The sequence below is a fragment of the Ruditapes philippinarum genome, unplaced genomic scaffold (genome assembly GCF_026571515.1).
Source record: "Ruditapes philippinarum isolate M1 unplaced genomic scaffold, ASM2657151v2 ctg9942_1_1_1_1, whole genome shotgun sequence".
Lineage (NCBI taxonomy): Eukaryota > Metazoa > Mollusca > Bivalvia > Venerida > Veneridae > Ruditapes > Ruditapes philippinarum.
Window position 1 is genome coordinate 43,288 of NW_026856320.1, and position 23,670 is coordinate 66,957.

The 23,670-nt window shown below is 30.3% G+C and overlaps 2 protein-coding genes across 5 annotated transcripts; one reads left to right on the forward strand and one right to left on the reverse strand.

The window, feature by feature from the left end:
* Positions 1-690: 690 nt before the first annotated feature.
* LOC132746212 (uncharacterized) lies at positions 691-23,123 on the reverse strand. Of its 4 annotated transcripts, XM_060735291.1 has the most exons (7): positions 23,017-23,123; positions 22,596-22,716; positions 22,303-22,413; positions 18,202-18,333; positions 17,482-17,500; positions 15,921-15,958; positions 13,860-14,288 (listed from the first exon to the last, which is right to left on the reverse strand). In XM_060735291.1, exons 2-5 carry the CDS (start codon positions 22,707-22,709, stop codon positions 17,483-17,485), a joined length of 375 nt encoding a protein of 124 aa, XP_060591274.1. In that variant the 5' UTR covers positions 22,710-22,716; positions 23,017-23,123; the 3' UTR covers positions 13,860-14,288; positions 15,921-15,958; position 17,482. The 4 variants fall into 4 exon arrangements, with proteins under 4 accessions (XP_060591273.1, XP_060591274.1, XP_060591272.1 ...); XM_060735290.1 differs by lacking the exons at positions 13,860-14,288; positions 17,482-17,500 and adding an exon at positions 691-4,023; XM_060735289.1 differs by lacking the exon at positions 17,482-17,500.
* LOC132746209 (CD209 antigen-like protein C) lies at positions 5,444-9,540 on the forward strand. Its single transcript, XM_060735285.1, has 6 exons — positions 5,444-5,563; positions 7,121-7,209; positions 7,522-7,621; positions 8,510-8,651; positions 8,968-9,066; positions 9,449-9,540. The coding sequence occupies exons 1-6, from the start codon at positions 5,476-5,478 to the stop codon at positions 9,471-9,473; spliced, it is 543 nt and encodes a 180-aa protein (XP_060591268.1). The 5' UTR covers positions 5,444-5,475; the 3' UTR covers positions 9,474-9,540.
* Positions 23,124-23,670: the final 547 nt, after the last annotated feature.

The window sequence follows — 23,670 nt, forward strand, 5'->3', positions numbered from 1 at the left end:
TTGATAAAAAAAAGTCCTTTCGTTGGTATAATATAATTTGACGAGCGTAGCACCTTCTACATAAAACTAACACTGAGCCAAAGCTCTGTGATTCGAGCTACATGGCGTGACGGTATGAGCCTAACGGGGAGGCTGACCTAACGTTTTGCGTCTTGATAAAGAAACTATATTGAATTGACCTCCCATTCACTGAGAAATTCATCGGGCTTACATCTGCAAGTCTATTAGGATCATTCGTTGCAGATACACGCGGTAATCAAATACGTATAATATCTAATTTATTTTATCTTTTCTTAGAACTTTGTCACTTCTAGTATGTGTTATGGATTTTTTTAAACGTAGGAAATCAAAACGAGGTTAAATTAAAATGATCCAAATTAAATATTATACAAATAAATTAAATTTTATATTGGGAGATCCGTTTGTGTAAATGACGAGGGTTCATTGGTTACATTTGATATATATTGTGAAATAAACGAGTATAAATCGTTTTTAAAACGATCTTTAGTTATAAGTATTTTCTCCAGAAAATGGCTTTAAGTCCCAAATTGACTATACAATATACTAGTAATAAAATATCGATTTTTCTACCTTTCTATTAGAGGAAACCCCATGGTGTCCAATCCAAATGTTCAAATGCCGTTGCACATAAGAAAAAAAAAGAACGATGGGAAAAGAAAGAGAGGAATATTTTCCTAAGAACAAATACATTTATTGATGAAATTGAATATATAACAGATGTCTCTACATTATTAAATATAATTTTCCACTTGAGCAGATCGCTGTGAAAATGTTTAAAAACAAAAAAAAAAGGTCATTTTGACATTTTCAATACAATGTTATTCCAAATGACTTAGTTGTTTTGTTTTGTTTTTATCAAATTTGTGTTCTGTTTGTTTTTTTTTAATTTGCTATTTCCATAGATTATCTATTTATGTTACACAATCTTCAAAAGTATTTGAAAAAAAAAATAACTTAACCTATACAAATGCTAACAAAAATAAAATTCACTTAAATATTTTGTCAGTAAACATTTTATGTTTATATTTTGTTGTTACATGTTTTAATATTTCATTTGAAAACACCATTCACAAACCATTGCATCTGTGGCTCATGCACTGCATGTTCCTTTTCCAGCATTGTTAATATGGTGTAACTTTATTTCAGAAATAGCGTTAAAATCTAACTAATATAATATATTTGCCATAGTTGAAGTTTGCTCTTATAATATTTTAACAAAATATGTATTTCTAATGTATTGAATACTGTAACAACCACAAATAGTCCAAAAGAACATTGTAGTTTTTTTCTCAATGCTTTTCTCATGTAAGAATATACATTTTTAAACTTTAAATATTGTTCCCTGACACTTAACACAATTAAAACATTTACAAAAACAATTCATCTGGACGGAATTTTTTTATGAAAGAAAAAAGATTTTAAATACATGTGGATAAATAAATTAATATACTATTTTTATTATGTTCTAAATAATAAATGATATAATAAAGCCATATAGGTTTTTCAAAATATAAAGATATTGTCAATAAGTATTATTAAAATATTAATGACAAAAAGGAAATTGTAAATAAGCAAAAAGGAATTTACGAACAAACTTTGAACTTCATGTTGATTTTTTCTTTTTCAATTCCAATTGAATGAATGAAAATAATCAAAAAAGTATTCCACAGCAAAATCTTGACAATTATTTCTGAACATGATCAATGAAATATTTGTTAAATATTTTGACAGAATTTTCTGATATAAATTTGGCAAATAAGGTTTAATCATCAAAGAGTTAAACCAATGTGAACAACTGCATGAAATGATAATGCAGACTTTAAAGGAGCTGTCTCATAAATTTTGGGTGAAATATTATTTTCTTCAAAGAATTGAATACCTTTAAAGGAAGCAGTCTTGTAAATTTAGGGAAAAGGTATTATTATTTTTCTTCAAATTACAAAAAAGCCTTCTTTACAACACATTGTCAACATAGAAAATTATTTAGATTGAACATCATTAACAACATATCTTAAAACAAAATCATTCCAAAATATTATGAACCATAAACAAAATGCATGTGCTTTCAATTTGTGAAACGTCAAACTGATTCAACAAACAAAATACTCAATTTCATATCAAGTGTATCTCAGCTATGTGATGTATTATTGTCAAACTTAATTTACTGCACAAATTGTAAATATTTATACCAAAACTATGAAAAAGCTTCTTTAAAATGGTCATATATACATGAACATTGAAACTTCTTTTTCAATGTTGAAATAGTCTTTTTAGTGTGTAAATATAATATTATATATTCATAAAAATCTAACAAAAATGTGGAAACAGTTATAAAACAGAAAAAATAAACAAGAAAAAAAGTCTTTATCACAAAACTTTAATAAAAAATAATATATAAATATATTTATAACTAAAAAATGGCTTTAAAATGTACTGTATAAATAAAAGTCTACAATGAAAACAAATAGAAAAAAACATCCCTGGACCCAAATAATCAAACCAAACATAAATATCACATGTTTCTTTTGCTCTTCATAACACAGGTTAAACAATCATTAACATATAAAAACATTGTAATGTGCACAATACATGTATATATTTCATAAAGCTGATATGTTTAATCTATTTATTTTGTCGTGCTTTTATCTGATAAACATAAACTAAAATTTGACTGCTTTCCTTGAAATAAAACATTGTTTCCTTTTGTTGAAAATGTTCAATTTCAAAATTTTTAAGAAAAAAGTGGTTTGTTCAGTTTAAACAGATACAACTAAATTTTATTTCATTCAAATAAAAATTAGAAATGTTTCACTTAACTTGAAAATAAAACAGACTGTTTCATTTGAATCTGAATAAAATATTTTTCTGTAACACTTGAAGAAAAAAATTTCATCCATGATCTTACATCACTAAATCAAATTGGCTCATAAAATGAAATCTATCAAATTTTATTAAATAAGATAATGGAACGTCAAAGGTTTAAGGAATAATTCTATGTCATAAAAGTCATGTAAACATGAATTTTGAACGAGACATTTAATTTCTACATACAGAATACTGGTAATATATATAAATACTTTGTAACATTTTAATTCAAGATAAATTTACATTATACGAAACTTGGAAAACTTCAATGAAACAGTTCAAAGTTACCGGCATAATTTTTAAATGACAGGCCCTTGTTCCTACATCATTATCTGAAAACAGCTGTTACTGTTCAAATAAGCACTCTATTTTGATTGCTTATAAAAAGCCACCAAGTTTTTCAAACATTTTTTTTCAAATTCATTGTGACATCTTTAAGGCTACTTTAATCCAAAGACCAAAATTGCAGTGTGCATAGCCTAATCATTAGTCGATATTAATTCCACTTTTTGGCAAGGAATTAATTCTTCATTTTTTTGAAGCAGCTCATTCCAGAAATACAGATAAATTTTGTAAATAAGTTTTCCTGTCTAATATGATCAGATCAATTATGTACATTTAAAAAATCTTTCAAATATCACAGAAACAATTCTCATTAATGATTAACAATATTATGACACTAGACACTATATATTATACAAATTACATAAATTTGAGACAAAAATATTTTTTATTACTAAAATATTGAGCAAACATCTCTGTCTGTTTCACAAAAATGAAAAGCGTAAATTTTTGCCCTTTAATAAAAACACATTGAAATACAAGATTTCCCCACTCCCTTTATGAGTATCCTCTGGAATTTGTGAAATGGAAATCAAAATTTATATGTTTCATTTCTTCAAAAGTCATTTTTTTTCATATATACAAATTGTTCCAATAATGAAATAATCTATGTGATAAAGACGCATGCTATTTATGGATCTAGATGATTAAGAGGCTTGCAAAAATGGCTGTATCTACAAGAGGATGACATCTAATGTGCTATGAAATCTTTATTGCTATATCCTATCTATTTCATCTGTTTGGAAATTTATTTCAAAACTCTGCAGCGTAAGGCGTTCTCCCCGAGTAGTTTGTCTGGAAAATAAAAAGGTAAGAAATGTTATAACGCATTTATTGTTACAGCAAACAGTGCAATAATTGTCATTTTGATATTTGACAGGTTCCACAACAGCATATTTATATACCAGATCGTAATGATCGTAATCGAGTCGTGAATAGTCGTGTATTGAATTGTTTAGAATAAAAACTTCAAACATTCCTAGTTCAAATCAGTTCATGATGGAGATTGAGCAGTAGCAGTTGTGGTCCAGATGGTCCTACTACTCGTACAACATGTTGCCTTTTTACCCTTTCTATGCATTTTTGTTGTCAGAATTTGGAAGTTGCTCTATCTTCAAATTTTAAACAGCTAATGAGACACCCATCTATATATTGTCTAGGTCACGTGAACTCGTGTATGGTCGAATAACTGTCGGGAAGCGATCGTGTGTGGTCTTGTAGCAGTCGGGTAGTAGTCTAGTTATTCTCGACAATAGATCGAACAGAGGTCGAATTGATCGGGTTGCGATCGGATAATGCTTGAGCAGAATTCGAGATGATCGTGTACAGATCGGGTAATATCATGTATACCCGATGTATACCCGACCAAACTAGATCGTTACACGATTTATTCTCGATCAACTAGATCTTCTACTCGATCACTATACGATCGCTTCTCGACCGCTTATCTACTCGATCGCTACTCGAATTTTTTTGACATGTCAAAAAAATTCGGATAGGAAGCCCAAGTCATGCCAACCAAGGTAAACCGCTTCGTACACCCCGATCAAGCTTGCAGACCGAGCTAGACCGGTACCCGATCGCTTGATCGTGCTTGATCGAGTTGATCTGATCGGCGGTGAGAACACAGCATAAGGGATTACGCCCAAGTCAGTTGTAAATCCGTGCCATCCCCCAGCTCGGGAAATAGCAAAAACTTGACTTGATACCTGATATAGGCCTACCACTATATAGACCGACATTATATATCAAAAGCCTTTCTCAACGCCACTGTAGATGGTCCATGCTTTTAAGCACCAAAAATAACACTAGTTTTACACGATTATATTTTTGTGATAACTTGTATGTTTTTCTTTCGTGCTATATCTCGCACTCCTCGGGAGTAGGGGTAACTTGTGTTAAAACAATATTAGCTTAATATATTAAATAATTATGTTGTATTCAATTGCTTGTTCCACGAGCTTTTCCTCTTCTTCCCAAAGTATTTATATGGTGCATTAAGTAGGGCATCATAATTGACCCTTTCTGACAATCTTCGAATGAGAAGTTTTTATAAATAAAAGCCGAGATGTTTCGATTGGCATTATTATGATTCCTGCAATTGCATCAAATAAATTCTAACAGATAAAAGCTCCCAAAGAAAGAAATAATAATTTGTTGCTGTTATTTTTGTTTACGTATTTTCAATATTTCAAATCACGTGACCCCAAAAACCCTCGAAGAAGCGTAGATACTGACTTACTTAAAATGACCCCGTTGATAAGAGTTACCATTAGGAACGCGAAGATGTGGTGGAATATATGTGCTCTACATTTATTACTGGCCACGATTTTAGGTTAGTTTTTTAGAGATGCATTTGTGTTACATAATTTGATATATGGCTCATTCGCACTATGTAATAAAATGAGCTTGAATAATGCATAACCATGTAGAAATATGTACATTTGTATTTAGTAAGTCAGCATTTTTATACGCACATATGTATGTAACGTGGATTCGTTACTTCATCATTCAAGATTTATCTGATGTTTGAAATGCTGCATTGTCAGCAGTTAATTATCATTTACTTTAAATGATCTATATAAAAATGCATTGTCACGGTATGTTATATCCATTCGCCCTTCACCTATTTCTAATTTCTATGTGTCTGATAAAAATGTTTTCCTTACCTTTTCATTATGTTATTAAGTAAGATTTAGTCAGACCCGTTAGCTTTTATTCTCATTTGAGTCATAACTGACTTTATCTCCAAAATGTCGATACGTATTTTTTTACACATTATCGGACTGTACATATTTTTATTATAACAACATAACAGCTGTTTATCAATGTAGCACTTGATCGCTATTGTACTTTTACCAAAGGATTACACCTACTCCAAGCAAATGAAATCCAAGTCATTCAATGTTCGCAAACTGTAAATGCGTTTGTCAAGGCCGTGACTAGCAAATAATGTCATTAAGCATGTTAATTACTAATAATTTCAGCGTGAAAACTAGTATCCATTACATACATAAATAATTCTTTACACATTTCTCTAACACCTTTGTTGGTAATTATTATGTTGTTTTGTGTAAGTAGATTACTGTATAATAAATATTCTGCACTTTTTATGTTATATTTGGTTGAAGCTAGAAATGTTCGCGGATTTGTTATAAGTGACATATTCGCGGCCATAAAGATTTGCGGAATCATGCCTACCGCGAAAACCGCTAACTTAAAATGCGCGAAATCTTTTCTAGGAATACAGTACTCATATACATATAAACACTATCGACTTAACTAACAAACATGCAACATTTAGACTGAAACAATTTGATTTGCATTGGCGTGAATGATGCTAAAACAATTTGTAACAATATTGTCGTTATAAATTGTTCAACATTTAGTAGATTTCTTGTTTATCAGAATGACTCAGATTTTATTGTCTATATTTATGCTGATAAGATGTTATGTCTTGTCATTATCTTCAATTGTATAATTATGGATAACCTTTAACCTACTATATTTCTATAAAGGATCTGTCCAGCTATGAATTTGAAACAGTCCATTCAAAATTCAAGGGATTACAGTATCAACAAAACAAAATTTGAGCTGCTAACAGTATAGAGCCTGGTCAGACTGCACGGATGTGCAGGCTGGTTTAGCTCTATACTGGTGGCAAAGGCTGATCACATTGGGTTCCAGTAGGTTCAGGGTTAACATGACAAGGTTCACAATTATTTGACCATTATTTGTCAGTGATAAGAAAGGAGAACATAATAAGAAGATAGTCGTGACAAACTTTTTACATGAATAAATTTTTATCTCGAGATTTTCGCCATCATGATATATTGAATTTCGATATATAACTAAACACACAGTGGTTTATATACTTTTGTTTCGTTTTAAGTGGTCAGCGCATGTCCAAACGGCTGGATAACTTTCAACGGGAACTGTTATTCATTTGTGACAACAAAACAGACATGGTTCCATGCCGCGGTAATTACCATTTAGTTTAAATAATTTATCTTTAAAAAATATCGCTTTGTAAAATGAATTGATGACCTAATATTTTATGAAACGCGTTTACCAGTACATTTTATCATTTCGCACGTTGCGCTTTAACCCTATCAATTAGTAGAATCTGAACATGTAGTGTTAAATCTATAAACAAAATGAATTAATTGCTAAATGAACATCAGGAAGATTATACATTGTCTTTTTTTAAACAATTTTAGAAAAACTTTCAAAATGTTAATAAGTTTCTTCATACTGGTGTTCTTTTGTGTCACAATATCTTTCATTTTTCAGAAAGCATGCCACGATCTAGATGCTAAATTAGTTGATGTTAAATCAAAAGACGAAGAAGAATTCCTGAAACGTACCATCAAGCACCAGCATGTACATGACAGTAAGAATTTGTTGATTTGAGCTGTGTCATGACAAAACCAACATAATGCGTTTGCGACCAGCATGGATCCAGACCAGCCTGCGCATCCGCGCAGTCTGACCAGAATCTTTGCTGTTCGCTTACAACTCTATAACAAGTAGAGAAACTGATAGCGAACAGCATGATTCCTGATCAGACTGCGCGGATGCCAGGAATCAGACTGCGCGGATGCGTAAGCTGGTCTTGATCCATGCTGGTCGCAAACCCATTATGTTGGTTTTGTCATGACGCGGCGCATTTATCTCTAAATTAAAAAGGCTGAACTAGGCTGAAAGAAAAAATTAAAAAAGGCTGAACCAGGTGGAAATTGAGAGAATCAGGTTAAAAATTTCCAGCTGACATTCAATGGGGATCAATTTACTGTAAATTTGAAAAAATAAAAATAAATATTGTTTCTTTATCGCTATGAAATATCAGAATATATTTAACTTGACCACTAAAGAAAGGCTTTGTTTAGAACAATCACTTATTTACACAAATGAAATCATCTCATCCATGGTAATACATTTACTTCGTAAAAGATTTAACCTCCGTAGAGCAAAACGTCTCAGCACCAACCAAAGTATTTGTCTGTCAAAGGTATTGTTCTGTAGAGTTTGTACTATAGTGTGCCCTTATCATTGATAGCTATTGCCAGATTAAAGTTAATTTAAGTGTTCACTTCCATTTGAGGTGGAGATGGAGGAAATATTCAAGTATGCCTAAGATCACTAAATTTGTTAAAATTGTTTACGATGAGAACAAAGTTCAAGAATGATCATCGATAAGCTTTACAAGAACCACCGGTATTCGGCTTGAAAACTTAAACCGAATAGATAAATAAAAAACAAGGAACTCTTCACATTTCAGATCCTCAGACTATTGGTTACTGGACGAGCGGAAATGACCTTGCCGTTGAAGGAACATGGGTTTGGGGTTATCCGGAAGGTATACCAATGACTACGACTGACTGGTTCCGTGGGGAACCAAACAATCACTGGTACGACGGCAGGTTAGTTCAAACTTTTCAAAACGTATTTTTGATAAAATATTATAATGCGTTTTTATCCGGATTTTGTTTTCATTATTGTAAAAACCTAGACTTAACTTTTTGTATTATTTCAGGTATTATACACGGGAATACGATAGCAGTATGTGATGCAATTTTCCCCGAGCTTGAAGAATATTCTGTTTTCTATTTTGCGCATATTTAATTTTTTATATTCGGCTTTTAAAATTTGAAAGCAAATGTCTTTTTTTTAGCTCGAGTGGTTAAAATATTTTCATATACAGTAAAGAAGCGTGTAATTGAAGTATATAAATTTCAGAGAGGAAGACTGTGTTACTCTCTGGGGTCATGATTCTCATGCTTACCAGTGGAATGACCAACCTTGTGACATACAGGACTTCTATATCTGTAAAGCAGCGTAAGTTAAAGCTCACAACAAAAAACTCGCTCGGTTTAAATAATACAATGTAAATGATAAACGACTATTGGCCACCCCAACTTCAAGGTTGTTAACTGAAAATAGAGTCTTTAGAAGTATAATACAATAAATATATTAGCTTCCTTTTTATCTAATTGCATGCGTTCAATTTGTTAAACTCGGATACGTATTTATTTACGTTTTACAAAGATAGCTCAAAGTTGATATACACATAAACATGTTGGATTAATATACGACCACGGCGTTATGTACGGCAATAATTGCAATTTCTAGTATATCAACTATAAATTGTTCTTTATGGAGGAATGTTTTGTTATTAATAATAAAAGGATATAATAATATCAAATTCATTATTTTTCAGAGATGATGTTGACGTTATTGGATAATGAGAGAATTAAACGATTTCGTATGCACTTTTCTTTTCAAGCTTTCGAATAAAAGAAGTGATTGCAAGTGTTGATTTGTTATTTATTATTGACTGCCAAACTTGAAAAAAACCTGCAAATTTGTTGTTCTTTATTGTTAGCGCATAGACTAGATCTTTTTCAAGACAGCATATATACTATATTGATAGCGGCGTGAAGTGTTTTACACAAATCTGACAGTTTTTTCTCCTACAATTTCTCCATAACTTATATAGTAAATTCTTATTATAGTAAACTCTTTGAAGTCCTGAAAAATAAAATGAATACATGTACTATTTTTTCAGCACAAAATTATCCTGGTTTCAGCTTTGTAAACTTCGTGTTCATTATACTCACATTTGCCTGGGTTTCTCGCGTAATATATTCAAAATAATGGTTTGATAAAAAAATTCTTTTCTTTGGTAATATATAATTTGACGAGCGAAGCACCTTCTACATAAAACTAACACTGAGCCAAAGCTCTGTGGTTCGAGCTACATGGCATGACGGCATGAGCCTAACGGGGAGGCTGACCTAACGTTTTGCATCTTGATAAAGAAACTATATTGAATTAAGCTGGGGTCCAATATGACCTCCCATTCACTGAGAAATTCATCGGGCTTACATCTGTAAGTCCATTACAATCATTCATTGCAGGTGCACGCAGTAATCGGAGACCATGATGGACATGAGTTATCTTTATAAAGTCTCACTTTTTAGCTGTATATTTTATATTGATAGATCTTAAACTTTTTTTGATGTATAACCGCAGTCTAAATTTTTTACTGGCAACCCAGCAGGACAGTATGAAAAGAGGGACAAAGGAAATTCTACATGAACCACCCCACTATACCTTAGTGGTCGGGACATAAAATCAACATCAAATTTTCCAAATGTTGACATCTTGATTTCTCCAAATATTAAAAATCTCATTGTTTTATATCCTAAAGTTTGCTTAAAGGAAAATAAATACTGTACAAGCAAAACCCCAGATGCACAACTATACATCCTGACCAACACCTGTAAAGATTCTTGGCTTCAGGTCAAATACTTTTTGAGCTATGCACCACTTCAAATTTATTCTAAGTCAGGGTAAAAGTTTGTTTACTCTAGCTCAAGCACTTTCAGAGCTACATGTGGCACAACATGATAATGCACAACAGACATGTGCACAACCAAGCAACCAAATTGGGATAAAGGGCCATTTCTATTGTTAATTTCTTCTGTTAATCAGAGGACCATTGGCCACTACCTCTAGTGTAATGAAATGAACTCTGGTTAGATTTATGTTTACAGTAATTAGATGGCCCACAATCCCTATCTGGTAGTGTGATCGGAGTGACGGGACAAGTCCCCCTCCCCTCCCCCTAGAATGGGGGCATAAGGAAATAGAATGTCAACTTTTCTGCATTTTCTGATGGGAGGAATTCATGCGTAATATTCAAATGTCGCTGCACATAAATAAGAAGAATGGAAAAAAGAAAGAGAGGAATATTTTTCTAAGAACAAATACATTTATTGATGAGATTGAATATATAACAGATGTCTCTACATTATTAAATATAATTTTCCACTTGAGCAGATCGCTGTGAAAATGTTTAAAAACAAAAAAAAACTGTAATGTGACATTTTCAATACAATTCTATTCCAAAATACTTTGTTGTTGTTTTTTTTAATTAAATTTGCGTTCTGTTTTATTTTCTTTCTGTTTTTTTTAAACTTGCTATTTCTATAGTTTATTAATGTTACACAGTCTTTAGAAATATTTGAAAATATTAATTTAACCTATACAAATGCTAACAATAAACATTAATGCACTGAAATATTTTGTAAACAATTCACTGCTGTCTACTAAACATTTTTAGCTGTCTACTAAACTAATATAAAATATATGCCACAGTTGAAGTTTGCTCTTATAATATTTTAACAAAGTATTTATTTCTTATGTATTGAATACTATCAACACCACAAATAGTCGATAAGAACATAGTTGTTTTTTTTTTCTCAATGATTTTTCTCATGTAAAAATATACAAATCTAAACTTTACATTTTATTCCCTGACACTTAATACAATTAAAACATGTATAAAACAAACAAAAAATGGACGGAATTTTTTTTTAAGAAGAAAAAAGACTTTTTAGTACATGTGGATATATAAATATAATATTCTTATAATGATCATAAAAAAAATAATAAATGATACAATAAAGCCAAATAGCAAACTCCTCATAGTGATTACCTCCCTTGGCAGTATTGTAATCACTGCCTTCAAAGACGTCACATGATGATGAAAGTCACATGACGTAACGTCGAAATTCAAATGTAAATATCGACCGTTACAAAGAAAATCTAACTTTATTTTTCTCTTTCTGTTTTATTTTTAACTTTTAGTGCCTACGTTCGATATAGTTTATCAAAAAATTATCGAAAGTATACAAAATAACGAAAAATAAATTCAAAAGCTAAAAAATATAAAATATCGTCTCAGCTCATAATTTTTAAAATTATTTCTAAATTTTCATATTATTTATTTATTCATAAACATTGTTAAAAAATGAGAGAAAACTTATCTGATAGATAAAAGCAGTAGATAAACAATTTTTGAAAAAATATAGTATATCAGAAATTCTGATATATCGGGACCTTGGTGGCAGAGATCTACGCCGAAGAATTAAGGGGAGATCACTGTGTGGAGATTGGCCAAATAGGTGTTTCAATACATAAAAATATCGTCAATAAGCATTATTTAAATATTAATGAACCCAAAGAGATAAAAAGGAAATCAATTGAAATTAGCAAAAAGGAAATTACGAACAAACTTTGAACTTGATGTTGAGTTTTTTCTTTTTCAATTCAAATTAAATGATGAAGATAATCAAAAAGTATCCCACAGCAAAATCCTGACAATTATTTCTGAACATGATCAATGAAATATTTGTTAAATATTTTGACAGACATAAATTTGGCAAATATGGTTTAATCACCAAAGGTTAAACCAATATGAAAATTAATGATAATGCAAGACTTTAAAGGAGCTTCTTTAAAATGGTCATATATACATGAACATTGAAACTTCTTTTTTCAAAGTTGAAATGTCTTTTAGGTGTAAATAATTTAAATTCAAAAAACTAACAAAATGTGGGAAAAAATTATAAACAGAAAAATAAAAAAAGAAAAAAGCTTTTTCACAAAACTTTTAAAAAAAAAAATATAAATAATTTATACTAAAAAAAGGTTTAAATTTGTTAAATAAAAATCTACAATAAAAAAATAGAAAAAAAAATCCCCGGGCCAAAAATCAAACCAAAAATAAATTCACAGTTTTTTTGCTCTTTTTAAAAACGGTTAAACAATCATTAACATATAAAAAACATGGTCATGTGCACAATATATATTTTATAAAGCTGATATTTTTAATCCATTTATTTTGTCATGCTTTTATCTGTTAAACATAAACTAAAATTTAACAGCTTTCCTTGAAATAATAAAACATTGTTATGTTTTGTTGAAAATGTCAAAATTCAAATTTTTTAAGAAAAAAGTAGTTTGTTCAATTCTGACTGAAACAACAAAACCCTATTTCATTCAAATAAAAATTAGAAATGTTTCACTTAACTTGAAAATAAAACAGACTGTTTCATTTAAATCTGAACAAAATATTTTTCTTTAAAACGTTTCATCAATGATCTTACATCACTAAATCAAATTGGCACATAAAATAAAATCTATCAAATTTTATAAAATAGGATAATGGAAGGTCAAAGGTATAAGGAACAATTCCATGTCATAAATTTTTTGTAATCATCAATTTTGAACAAGACATTTAATTTCTACATACAGAATACTGGTAATATATATAAATACTTTGTAACAATTAATTCAAGATAAATTTACATTATACAGAACTTGGAAAACTTGTATTAAACAGTTTGAGGTTACCTCAATAATTTTTATTAAATGACAGAACCTTGTTCCTACATCATTATCTCAAAACATCTTTTCAATTGTTCAAATTAGCATACTATTTATTTTTGCTTATAAAAAGCCACCAAGTTGTTTCAAACATTTTTTCAAATTCATTGTGACATCTTTAAGGCTACTTTAATCCAAGGAACAAAATTGCAGTGTGCATAGCCTAATCATAAGTTGATATTATTCCCACTTTTTGGCAAGGAATTAATTCTTCATTTTTTTAAGCCGCCGATCCAGAAATAAAGATAAAACTTGAAAATTTATTTTCCTTTCCAATCTGATCAGATCAATTATGTACATATATAAAATCTTTCAAATATCACAGAAACAATTCTCATTAATGATTAACAATATTATGACAATATGACACTATATATATATACAAATAACATAAATTTGAGACAAAAATATTTTTTATTACTAAAATATTGAGCAAACATCTCTGTCTGTTTCACAAAAATGAAAAGCGTAAATTTTTGCCCTTAATAAAAACACATTGAAATACAAGATTTCCCCAGTCCCTTTATGAGTATCCTCTGGAATTTGTGAAACGGAAATCAAAATTTATATGTTTCATTTCTTCAAAAGTCATATTTTTTTCATATATACACATTGTTCCAATAATAAAATAATCTATGTGATAAAGAGGCATGCTATTTATGGATCTAGATGATTAAGAGGCTTGCAAAAATGGCTGTATCTACAAGAGGATGACATCTAATGTGCTATGAAATCTTTATTGCTATATCCTATCTAATTCATCTGTTTGGGAAAATTTATTTTCAAAACTCTGCAGCGTAAGGCGTTCTCCCCGAGTAGTTTGTCTGGAAAATAAAAAAAATAAAGAAATGTTATAACATATTTATTGTTACAGCAAACAGTGCAATAATTGTCATTTTGATATTTGACAGGTTCCACGACAGCATATTTATTTAGTATTAGCATATTTGTTTATTGACTGCATTTCTATATGAGATTTTATTTTGAGATTGACTTATAATGTTCATAGCACAATCTACAAATGTGTGAATAAAACAATTTACATGTATATGATTGATAAGTATGTTGCATGTTATTTTTGTATAGTCAGTTCATAATTAATTTTAAATTTATCATAATTATATACAGTACTTCTAGATTTTACACTCATATAAGAATGATTTGAAGTCTTAATTTTATCTATATATACTCACGTATAATATACTCATTACAAATGATATCCATAGATAAGCTGTTTTGATTTGACATTAACAAAATTAATATATTCTGACCTCAAATTTCAATAAATTATTGTGTTTCAATAAAAAAATCAACGAAACTAGAGTTAGACTGGAAGAAATCACAACAGAAAAAACATACCTATAAAAATGTACTTAAAAAAAGAAAACAAAAACTGTGTAAATTATAGAACGTCTTTTGCAATTTAAAGAGATAATTGTTGTAGTAAACATGGTTACAGTCTATTGAGTATATTGAATAACAACAGCAAATAGACATGTGTTTATACAATGCAAAGCATACAGGAATAATATTATTTTTGGACAGACATCAAGCAAAACTATTATTAAAGCTTGCAATAAAGAAAAAAGTACCAAATGCCCACACAGTAAGTATTATGCAAATAGTGAAAAGAACAAAACAAAGAAAATATATATGAATAAATTAAACTGAGGCTGATTACAATATGCACTAAAATTAGAACTGCTTGAATATGATTGGGTAAAAATATACAAAAAATGAAACATGATTGGGTGATAAAGATAAAATGCATTTAATTGGATGAGGACTATTGATAAGCTGATTGGATAATTAAATAAATGAATGTGATTGGCTTAAAATTTTTAACAACCAAATTGATTGTCACATCATATTAACATAGTTAACCATAGCTGGAAATAGTAATGGTCATATCAATTATATAGAAAATTTAAATTAGCCTAGAATTTACTGAAATTTTCCAAAGGCAGTTGGAAAGATACTCTGTGTAATTATCTTGTGTATACATGTTTAATAATATAAATACTCCAGTTACAGAGTAAATTGAAGGTTTCTAGTTATCTGTGAGGAAGGTTTGAAGGATAGGGGGAGGTTTTTTTAATAATTATCATCACAGATCAACACCTTTTGATAACCTCCGAGTCTGACCTGACCTTATACTACTGGCCATTTAATTTTGGTATTTTGATACAGAAATATCAAATATAATAACATATGGTGCAGACGGCCCTCACTCTACTACTGACCGCTAAATAATTTCAAATTCAGTAAATTTGTATTTTGATACTGAAATCCTTCATAAATGGTTTCTAAATTGATACAAGTCCATTATACTAATTAAGCAGGGTAAAATTGTAAAGAAAAAAGGGGACAACTAGCAAGAACTATAATACATATGCTGTACAGGAAAAGACAATCTAGCACATTTTAGTAGGTATTTGATCTAGTGTAACAATTACCTTCAAACACGTCCCATGTAATTTCTTACATCAATACTCTGCAAGGAGCAGAAAATATGTTAAAACATTAATTGATTACAAAACTTGATACAATGTTTATGCTCAACTGTCATTCATTACAACAACCCTTATTCATCGTCAAAGATTTATCAAGATGTCAGGGCTAAAATTATGGGTTTTTTTTGTGGAGTAAATTTGTGCCTCATGGAAAAAAAACTCAATTAAGTAAGGCTTTTGCTAAGTAAGGCTTTTGCTATATTATGTATTCTTTTGGCGGTTATCATATTTGGTAAAGCTAGATTTTGCCATCCAAATCTATCAAAATAGACCATCTTGTGAAAGATTGGAAACAAAATTGTTTTATTTCATAAAACCTGCAAATCTTCCTTTAAACTTAATGAAACTCATTTTCCCTGCCACATATTTTTTAGATTTTTAGACCAATTATTGGCCTTACCAGAAAAAGTACTTTAAATTTAATGGATAACTAATGTATGTCAATGAGTCTAATTGCTATAAAATGCCAGATGTTGATGAAAACTGACCTATATACCAATATCAATTATATAATGGTAACAATCACACACTTCACACAGGGCTATCATCTAGCAAACACTATTCTATACAGCTAGTTCAAAATCAATCCTCAATCTTTTTTTTTAAACTTTTGCAATATTGTTATCTCATCTACATATTAGGTCTGATAAAATCAGAAGTATCAAGTAAACATAAAGGCTCTTCATGTTATTTTATTATCAAAGAAATTGTGTGGATTGATTTTCATATATCAGTAATTTAAAGTTGTATGATTATTAATTATGTATGTCAAATTGCAAGTAATATTTGAGTTTCATTTTTTTTATTCATTTTATGTTTTGTTTATCAGCAGTATAATATGTGTTGCCTTAGTGCAATAACGGAATAAGTCCTTCTTAATTTAATAGCCCTTTATCAGTTATTGCACTAAGTATAATTATAAGGTTTTATTTCCTTTCTTTTCCTCGAATTTTCTGATGAGCTTTTCACTGGATTATTATTATCATCATCATTATTATAGTTTGTTTGTTTGTTTGTTTCATTTTATGCCTTTTCCCAACAGTATTTCAGTCATATAGGCGGGTAGTTTACTAACCATCGTTCCTGGAGAGTTACACCAGTACTAGACTACCTTCCTCCGTGCTAAACTACCGAAGCATCTCCCAGGGATCGAACCCACGCCAGAGAGGTAACTGGATTATTATTATAGTATCATTTACTATCTTATAGCTATGCTAATAAAATTATTTATTGTATAATGTACTATGAAATTTGAACACAATTATATAAAGGAGGGTCAAATAGTTCTTTGTGTGATACATGATCAACTTAGATTTAAGAGCCCTTAAAGACAATTACAATGTTTATATTTTTCTAAAAAAAGTCTGATCTACATGTAGCTGCTGAAAACATAAATTAAATTCTTTAACCTAGCATCAAACAAAAATCATCTTTATAAAAATAAAATGCTATAATCAAAATAATGGCATCTTCTTGAATTAAAACTACAGTTTACTTTGTTTACCTTAATAAAAGAGCTGTCTCTGAAAATAGTTATGTTTTATATGTATATCTTGTTATAATTATACAATTGAGCCGTGTCATGACAAAACCAACATAGTGCGTTTGCGACCAGCATGGATCCAGACCAGCCTGCGCATCCGCGCAGTCTGATCAGGATCCATGCTGTTCGCTTACAAACCCTATAACAAGTAGAGAAACTGATAGCGAACAGCATGGATCCTGATCAGAATGGTTTTGTCATGACACGGCTCAATTAATTTTTGAACTACTTCTATAATGCAGTATATGAAAATATATATTTGAGAATATTATATGTATATTTTATTCAGAACTTAAACAACATTAACAGAAAACATTCCATAGTTAGTCTTACATTATACATGTATTTGCCGGCTTTTCAAATTTTTCAGCTGTTAAAAACATAGATTTGTTGTTAAGGGAACAAAAAACATACATTGAACTGGACAAAAATTTTCAAATAAAAACACTGATTTAACATTACCAACACTTTTTAATAAGAGTATATGTTACATAAATGCAACATTTAATCATACTTTTGCAGTAACAAACTTTGCTACACAAGTATTATATATGCACCATAACTGCAACATATTATTATTAAACATTTGACGTGACACACTTTTTAAAACACGGGAATAATGCGACATTAACGCTATGATTATATACACAATTATTCTACCACTGTCTAAGCTAGCTTTACCTTAAGTTCGCCCTGTGGATATTCATATAAATTCTTATGTGTGCTGTTAATGGTTATGCGTGGTTTAAACGTGTTGAGAATTTCGTGCGGTGCCATCTCTTCTTCCAATCTAACTTTGTTGTAATACTGACTCTTTGAGTTCAATAAACAACACAGATTAGTACTTTAATAATATACTTTGTTACTATTTATAGATATTTGTTACTATTAATAGATGTTTTATAAAAAAAAATGAGATAATGAAAGTACTCTTGGATGAAAATGATGACATTCTCTGTCAAATTTATTCACTGCTTTTCCATGATGTCGTGAAAATTTGATAAAAATCAAAATTAATCTCAATATGCAAGAAATTGTATAAAAAGGGTACACATATATCTAGGAATAACCAGTAGTAGTACTGGAATGAATTATTGATTCAAATGATGTTATACGGAACTCAGCAAATGTGCGTTTTTTCATGCTACTCCCCCACCCCTGTGGTATGTTAAAACTTGACAGACACTACCTGTCACAATAGATTAGTCAACCTGTTGCACTTAATTTTGAAGTTGTAACTGAATTTGTTTGTTTATAAATTAATATTCATATTTGTCAAAAGATTTATATTAAATTGAAATAAAAAATAAACACTTGTATCATCATGAAGCACTTAATAATTTAGATTTTATTATACTTATAACTTTAAACAAGAGCCATGTCAACATGGCCATCCCCCGCCGAATGTGTTTGCTCATTGGAAGAATGTATATGTAGTAGAGCGGAATAATTCCATTTTAAGAGGTCTTTTGGTAATGAAAACTGATGGCTATAATGATTACAGATTTGAAACCTATGTGAATACTGATGGCTGAAAATAACAAAGGGCAATTACTGAAAAATAATGCAGGGTAGGTTATCATTCTTGTGTGCTGCATCCCTCCTCAGTAAAATCTATCCACCTATGAAGTTTCAAGTTGATACCTCAAATACTTTTTGAGAAAAAAAATTGAATTGAAAAATTAAGTATGAAAAAGAACAAAGGGCAGTAACTCAAAAATTATAAAAGGTAGAGTTATCATTCTTGTGCAGTGCACACCTCCTGAGTGAGATCTATGCACCTATGAAGTTTCATTTTGATATCTCAAAGGCTTTTTGAGTTATGCTCTGGACAAAAATTAATTTTGAAAAATAACAAAGGGCAATAACTCAAAAATAATGCAGGGTAGAGTTATCATTCTTAGGCACTGCACTCCTCCTCAATGAGATCCATCCACTTTGAAGTTTCAAGTTGATACCTCAAATACTTTTTGAGATAAGCTCTGGACAAAATAACATAAAAAAAAACAAAGGGCAATAACTCAAAAATTGTATAGGGAAGAGTTATCATTCTTGCACACAACATTCCTCCTCAATAAGATCTATCCACCTATGACATTTCATGTTGATATCTCAAACACTTTTTGAGTTATGCTCCACTCAGGTGAAAAATTAGGTATGAAAAATAACAAAGGGCAATAACTCAAAAATTATGAAAGGTAGAGTTATCATTCTTGTGCACTGCACACCTCCTGAGTGAGATCTATGCACCTATGAAGTTTCATGTTAATATCTCGTAAGCTTTTGGAGTTATGCTCTGGACAAAAATCAATTTTGAAAAATAACAAAGGGCAATAACTCAAAAATCATGCAAGGTAGAGTTATCATTCTTGTGCACTGCACTCCTCCTCAATGAGGTCTATCCACCTATGAAGTTTCAAGTTGATACCTCAAATACTTTTAGAGATATGCTCCGGACAAAAATGTCGGACGGAAGGACGAACGGAAGGTCGGACGGACGGATGGAGACTATTTCTATATCCTCCGCCGAAATTTTTCGGCGGGGGATAATAAATTGTACAGGACATTCTGATGCAAATTGTTCCTACTTTTCTTGCAGTTCTCTTATCTTCTTTCCTTAATTTGTAGAAGTTATCTCACTTAGAAAAAATGAATTGTTAAAGCCTCAACTTAATATTGTGAATATGTAATAAATTACATAACGCCAGTGGGTAACTGTAACTACGGAAGTCTTTACATTAGATTCAGAATATGGCTGATGCTATTTTTAGCTTAAATCATAAAACCAGTCTAAAATATTGCCATTTGATTTGCTAATTCAAATCTGAAATGAACCAATAGGAGAGAAGTGTTTAACAGACTGGTCTTATTGAAACAAAAAAAGGTGCAGTGCCTTGTGTAAAAGCTTTCCCTATAACCACAAATACTTAAACCACCTTAAAAAAAATTCTCACATAAATGTATTTATTGGGTTCCATTTAATTAATCAGCTGAAAAGAAAAATTAGTAATCTTAGTATTTTAACAATACATCAAAGAGAAAGACGATAAAAGGGTCACACACACAATAATATACAGGTTTAAAAGTATTCCTTTGAATTTTAGTAATTGAAGGTGTATTATGGTTATTTTTATACTTTGTAGTAAAAGGAATTGTGGTATTTCAGGGAATTTGGACAACATAGAGATAATTACGTATATGAACTTGTAACTCTACCTTTCTATAGTAAACTTAACTCATTCCCATAACCCTAGAAATAACATCATAAATTTCATCAACAAATTTCAAAAATCCATTTATAATAATAAATCTTATAATTATATGGGATATTAAATGAGTGTAGATTCAATACTGAATTTATTGAACGAGTTTTTTAAAAAAATTATGTGGACTCCTAGTGAGCATAATATTATTTTATTCAACTAGATCAATTAATTATGTAATGAATCTACACAAATATAATATTCTATTTAACACATAACCAACATAAGAACTGTTTACAGTGAAAAGAATCCCTTTTTGTTATTGACATGCCTATAGTGTAACACTATCATTTAGCATGTCTTAAGGCTATGTTTATGTAACGCAAATGACGTCACATCAAAATATATGCATGGTCGTGCAGTTCCATTTGTATGGAGTCGCAAAAGCGGCACAGGTATGTGATAAAATGGTCATAACCTATAATACATAACATTAGAACTTGCTAATTACAAAATACAAGCACATTGACTTTGTCAAAGGGAGACTACTGCAAAGATCTGCTTATCTCGGTGACTAAATCTCAATATTTTTTTTTCATGAGATGACAGATAGTGTGATGATTAAAAGAAATGAAAAAAAAAGTGTGATACCAATTAAAAGCTCTTGATACTGTTTAAATGACAGTATGCTCTATCTAAATGATAATTGCTGTGCAAATTAATCAAGCTTGAATTTTAATTTCTCCCCCTTATTGCTATTACAATAGACTCTTCCATAATCAGTAGCAGAAGAGTCCATATTACTGAGAATGGGGGAGAAAGCTTTCTGATTATCAAAAAAGCAACTGATATTATCCTATACGTGTATCGTATATATTTCACCTTAACGATATAGTTCCCATCGATTCACATAAAAATAGTCGTGATCGTTTCGTGGTGTCCCAAGCTGAAAGCGACCAATTTTGAATTTGTTTGACATTTAACAAGTACTTCAGAATTTATTTTATGAGAAATTGTAAAATTTACTATGAACATCCTGAACTGAAATTCTTACACAGAAATGATGTCATAGGTACATGAATAATTTCTATACATGTATATATTTTAAACAATTTTCATCATACAAGTGTAAAAACAACAGTTGCAACAAAATAAAAGCTCTTTCATAGAGGAAGAAAATACATGAGCAGAGGCACATAACAAAGTTTGGTCGAGGTTGCTAAGCAACACAAGTTACTTTGGTTCTCCTGTGAACCCATGAAATAGATTCTATATATCAGCACAATATTTTAATGAACTGTTCACTTTGTAAAGAAACAATTTTCATTTCAATTTTTTCTCAGTTTTATGTCAACAAACATTGTGAAGGATTTTTTTAGATGTTTCGTCAAACATTATTTCAGGCACAAACAGGCATCTGAGTAATACTGCAAACCTTCCGCAAGAAAGTTTCATCCCTTTGGCACATGAAAGTATTCAACATCTGAACAATATTTGAACTTGCATCAAAGAACAGAGGGTGAAACTGAACTCAGTGACCTTAAAAAAATGTCTATTAATAGTAACATTGTTTACTTACAGTGCTTTGTGGATTATGGATGGCTTTGTCTAGATTAATTTTTCTGGTATCTGGACCTTTCACATTACCACCTCCCCGTCGTCCAAAGAAACCATCTATTGTACGGTAGTGCTGTAATGTATACACATAATTTATGTAGGTATATAGAAAACTTTTGACAGAAAAACACCATGAATTGAAAGTTTTCTAATAACTTGTTTAGATTTTGGACAAAAGTTTCCAATATTAAAGCAGGAAATCCCATTGTGTTTAAATGAGGGGTGTAAGGTTGATGACAAAGAATGAAGACAAACCTCTTTTGCTTGGCGTTGTTCCTCAAACTGACCTATACGGGTCATAGCATTTCTGTCTTCAATTTGTCGTTCTAAAAAGTCATCGGTACTTCTTTTGTTCCATTCTTTCTGCATATGGTACCTGGAAAACAACGACAATATTTTTATATAGAATTATCATAATTCTAAACATAAAGTATCATCATACATTCAGGTCCAGCAAAGTAAAATTTTAAAAACCTCTCTTTGAACATAAACATTTTAAGTTTACTTCACAAATAAATCATTGATTACTGATCACATAATATGTATTACGTAAAAAATTGTTCACATAACATAATTTATCTGCATTATTAATGTTGACTTCACAAAATTATTTTTCACTTTAAATTATAAAACAATTACTTTACTTCAAACTGCATACTTAATGAGGTGAACTTACAGTGTTGAACATATGCAAGGTAAATGATGATGCTGGGATATCAAACCATTTTGATTGAATCGTGGGTAGCCAACCTTCTTCTGTCTAATTGCATCTGGCTACCTCAACAAACTGTCAAAAAAACATATCATTTATTTCAGTAAAAAGATAAACTTTCCCAATGATATAAAGTGTTGAAATCTTTAAAAACATTCTTTAAAAACACTTCACTTTACTACTTACTCTTTAATGCATCTTTTTGCTTATATTAATGTTCTTCACACTAACTGCTTGCTTATGATATTAAAAGATATTTCAACACTGTCAACCAATTAACTAAAATGTTTATAGACTTTCTTCAAAGTAAGAATTGCCTTTTGTTAACTTAACAAATGTTTAACTTTACAATATAACACTTTCAATTATCTCTCATGAATCAGATTCAAATTAAACCTTGGTCTGAAAATTTCAGTTTAAAACTTTGTTGCTCATTGCCATCAAGGGGATCTCCAGGGCTTTGCCATATGGTTAACACTTCAGACAAGTAATCTAAGGACTACTTGCAGTGTGGGTTCAAATCGTCAAGGAAAAGTTTTGCTTTGACACCACAGAAGACAGGTTGAATATCTTGCAGATGTAGATGCTTTGATATTAGTTGAAAATATCTTAAAAAAA

What these genes read in the sequence shown, in the direction of transcription:
- LOC132746212 (XM_060735288.1), bottom strand. Translation starts at nt 22,709, where the DNA reads ATGCAGAAAGAATGGAACAAAAGAAGTACCGATGACTTTTTAGAACGA. An exon ending in TCCATAATCCACAAAGCACT is followed by an intron (nt 18,334 to 22,302) that starts GTAAGTAAACAA and finishes TTGAACTCAAAG; the next exon opens with AGTCAGTATTACAACAAAGT. An exon ending in ATCCACAGGGCGAACTTAAG is followed by an intron (nt 14,289 to 18,201) that starts GTAAAGCTAGCT and finishes TTTATTTTCCAG; the next exon opens with ACAAACTACTCGGGGAGAAC.
- LOC132746209 (XM_060735285.1), top strand. Translation starts at nt 5,476, where the DNA reads ATGACCCCGTTGATAAGAGTTACCATTAGGAACGCGAAGATGTGGTGG. An exon ending in AATCACTGGTACGACGGCAG is followed by an intron (nt 8,652 to 8,967) that starts GTTAGTTCAAAC and finishes TATAAATTTCAG; the next exon opens with AGAGGAAGACTGTGTTACTC. An exon ending in TTCTATATCTGTAAAGCAGC is followed by an intron (nt 9,067 to 9,448) that starts GTAAGTTAAAGC and finishes ATTATTTTTCAG; the next exon opens with AGATGATGTTGACGTTATTG.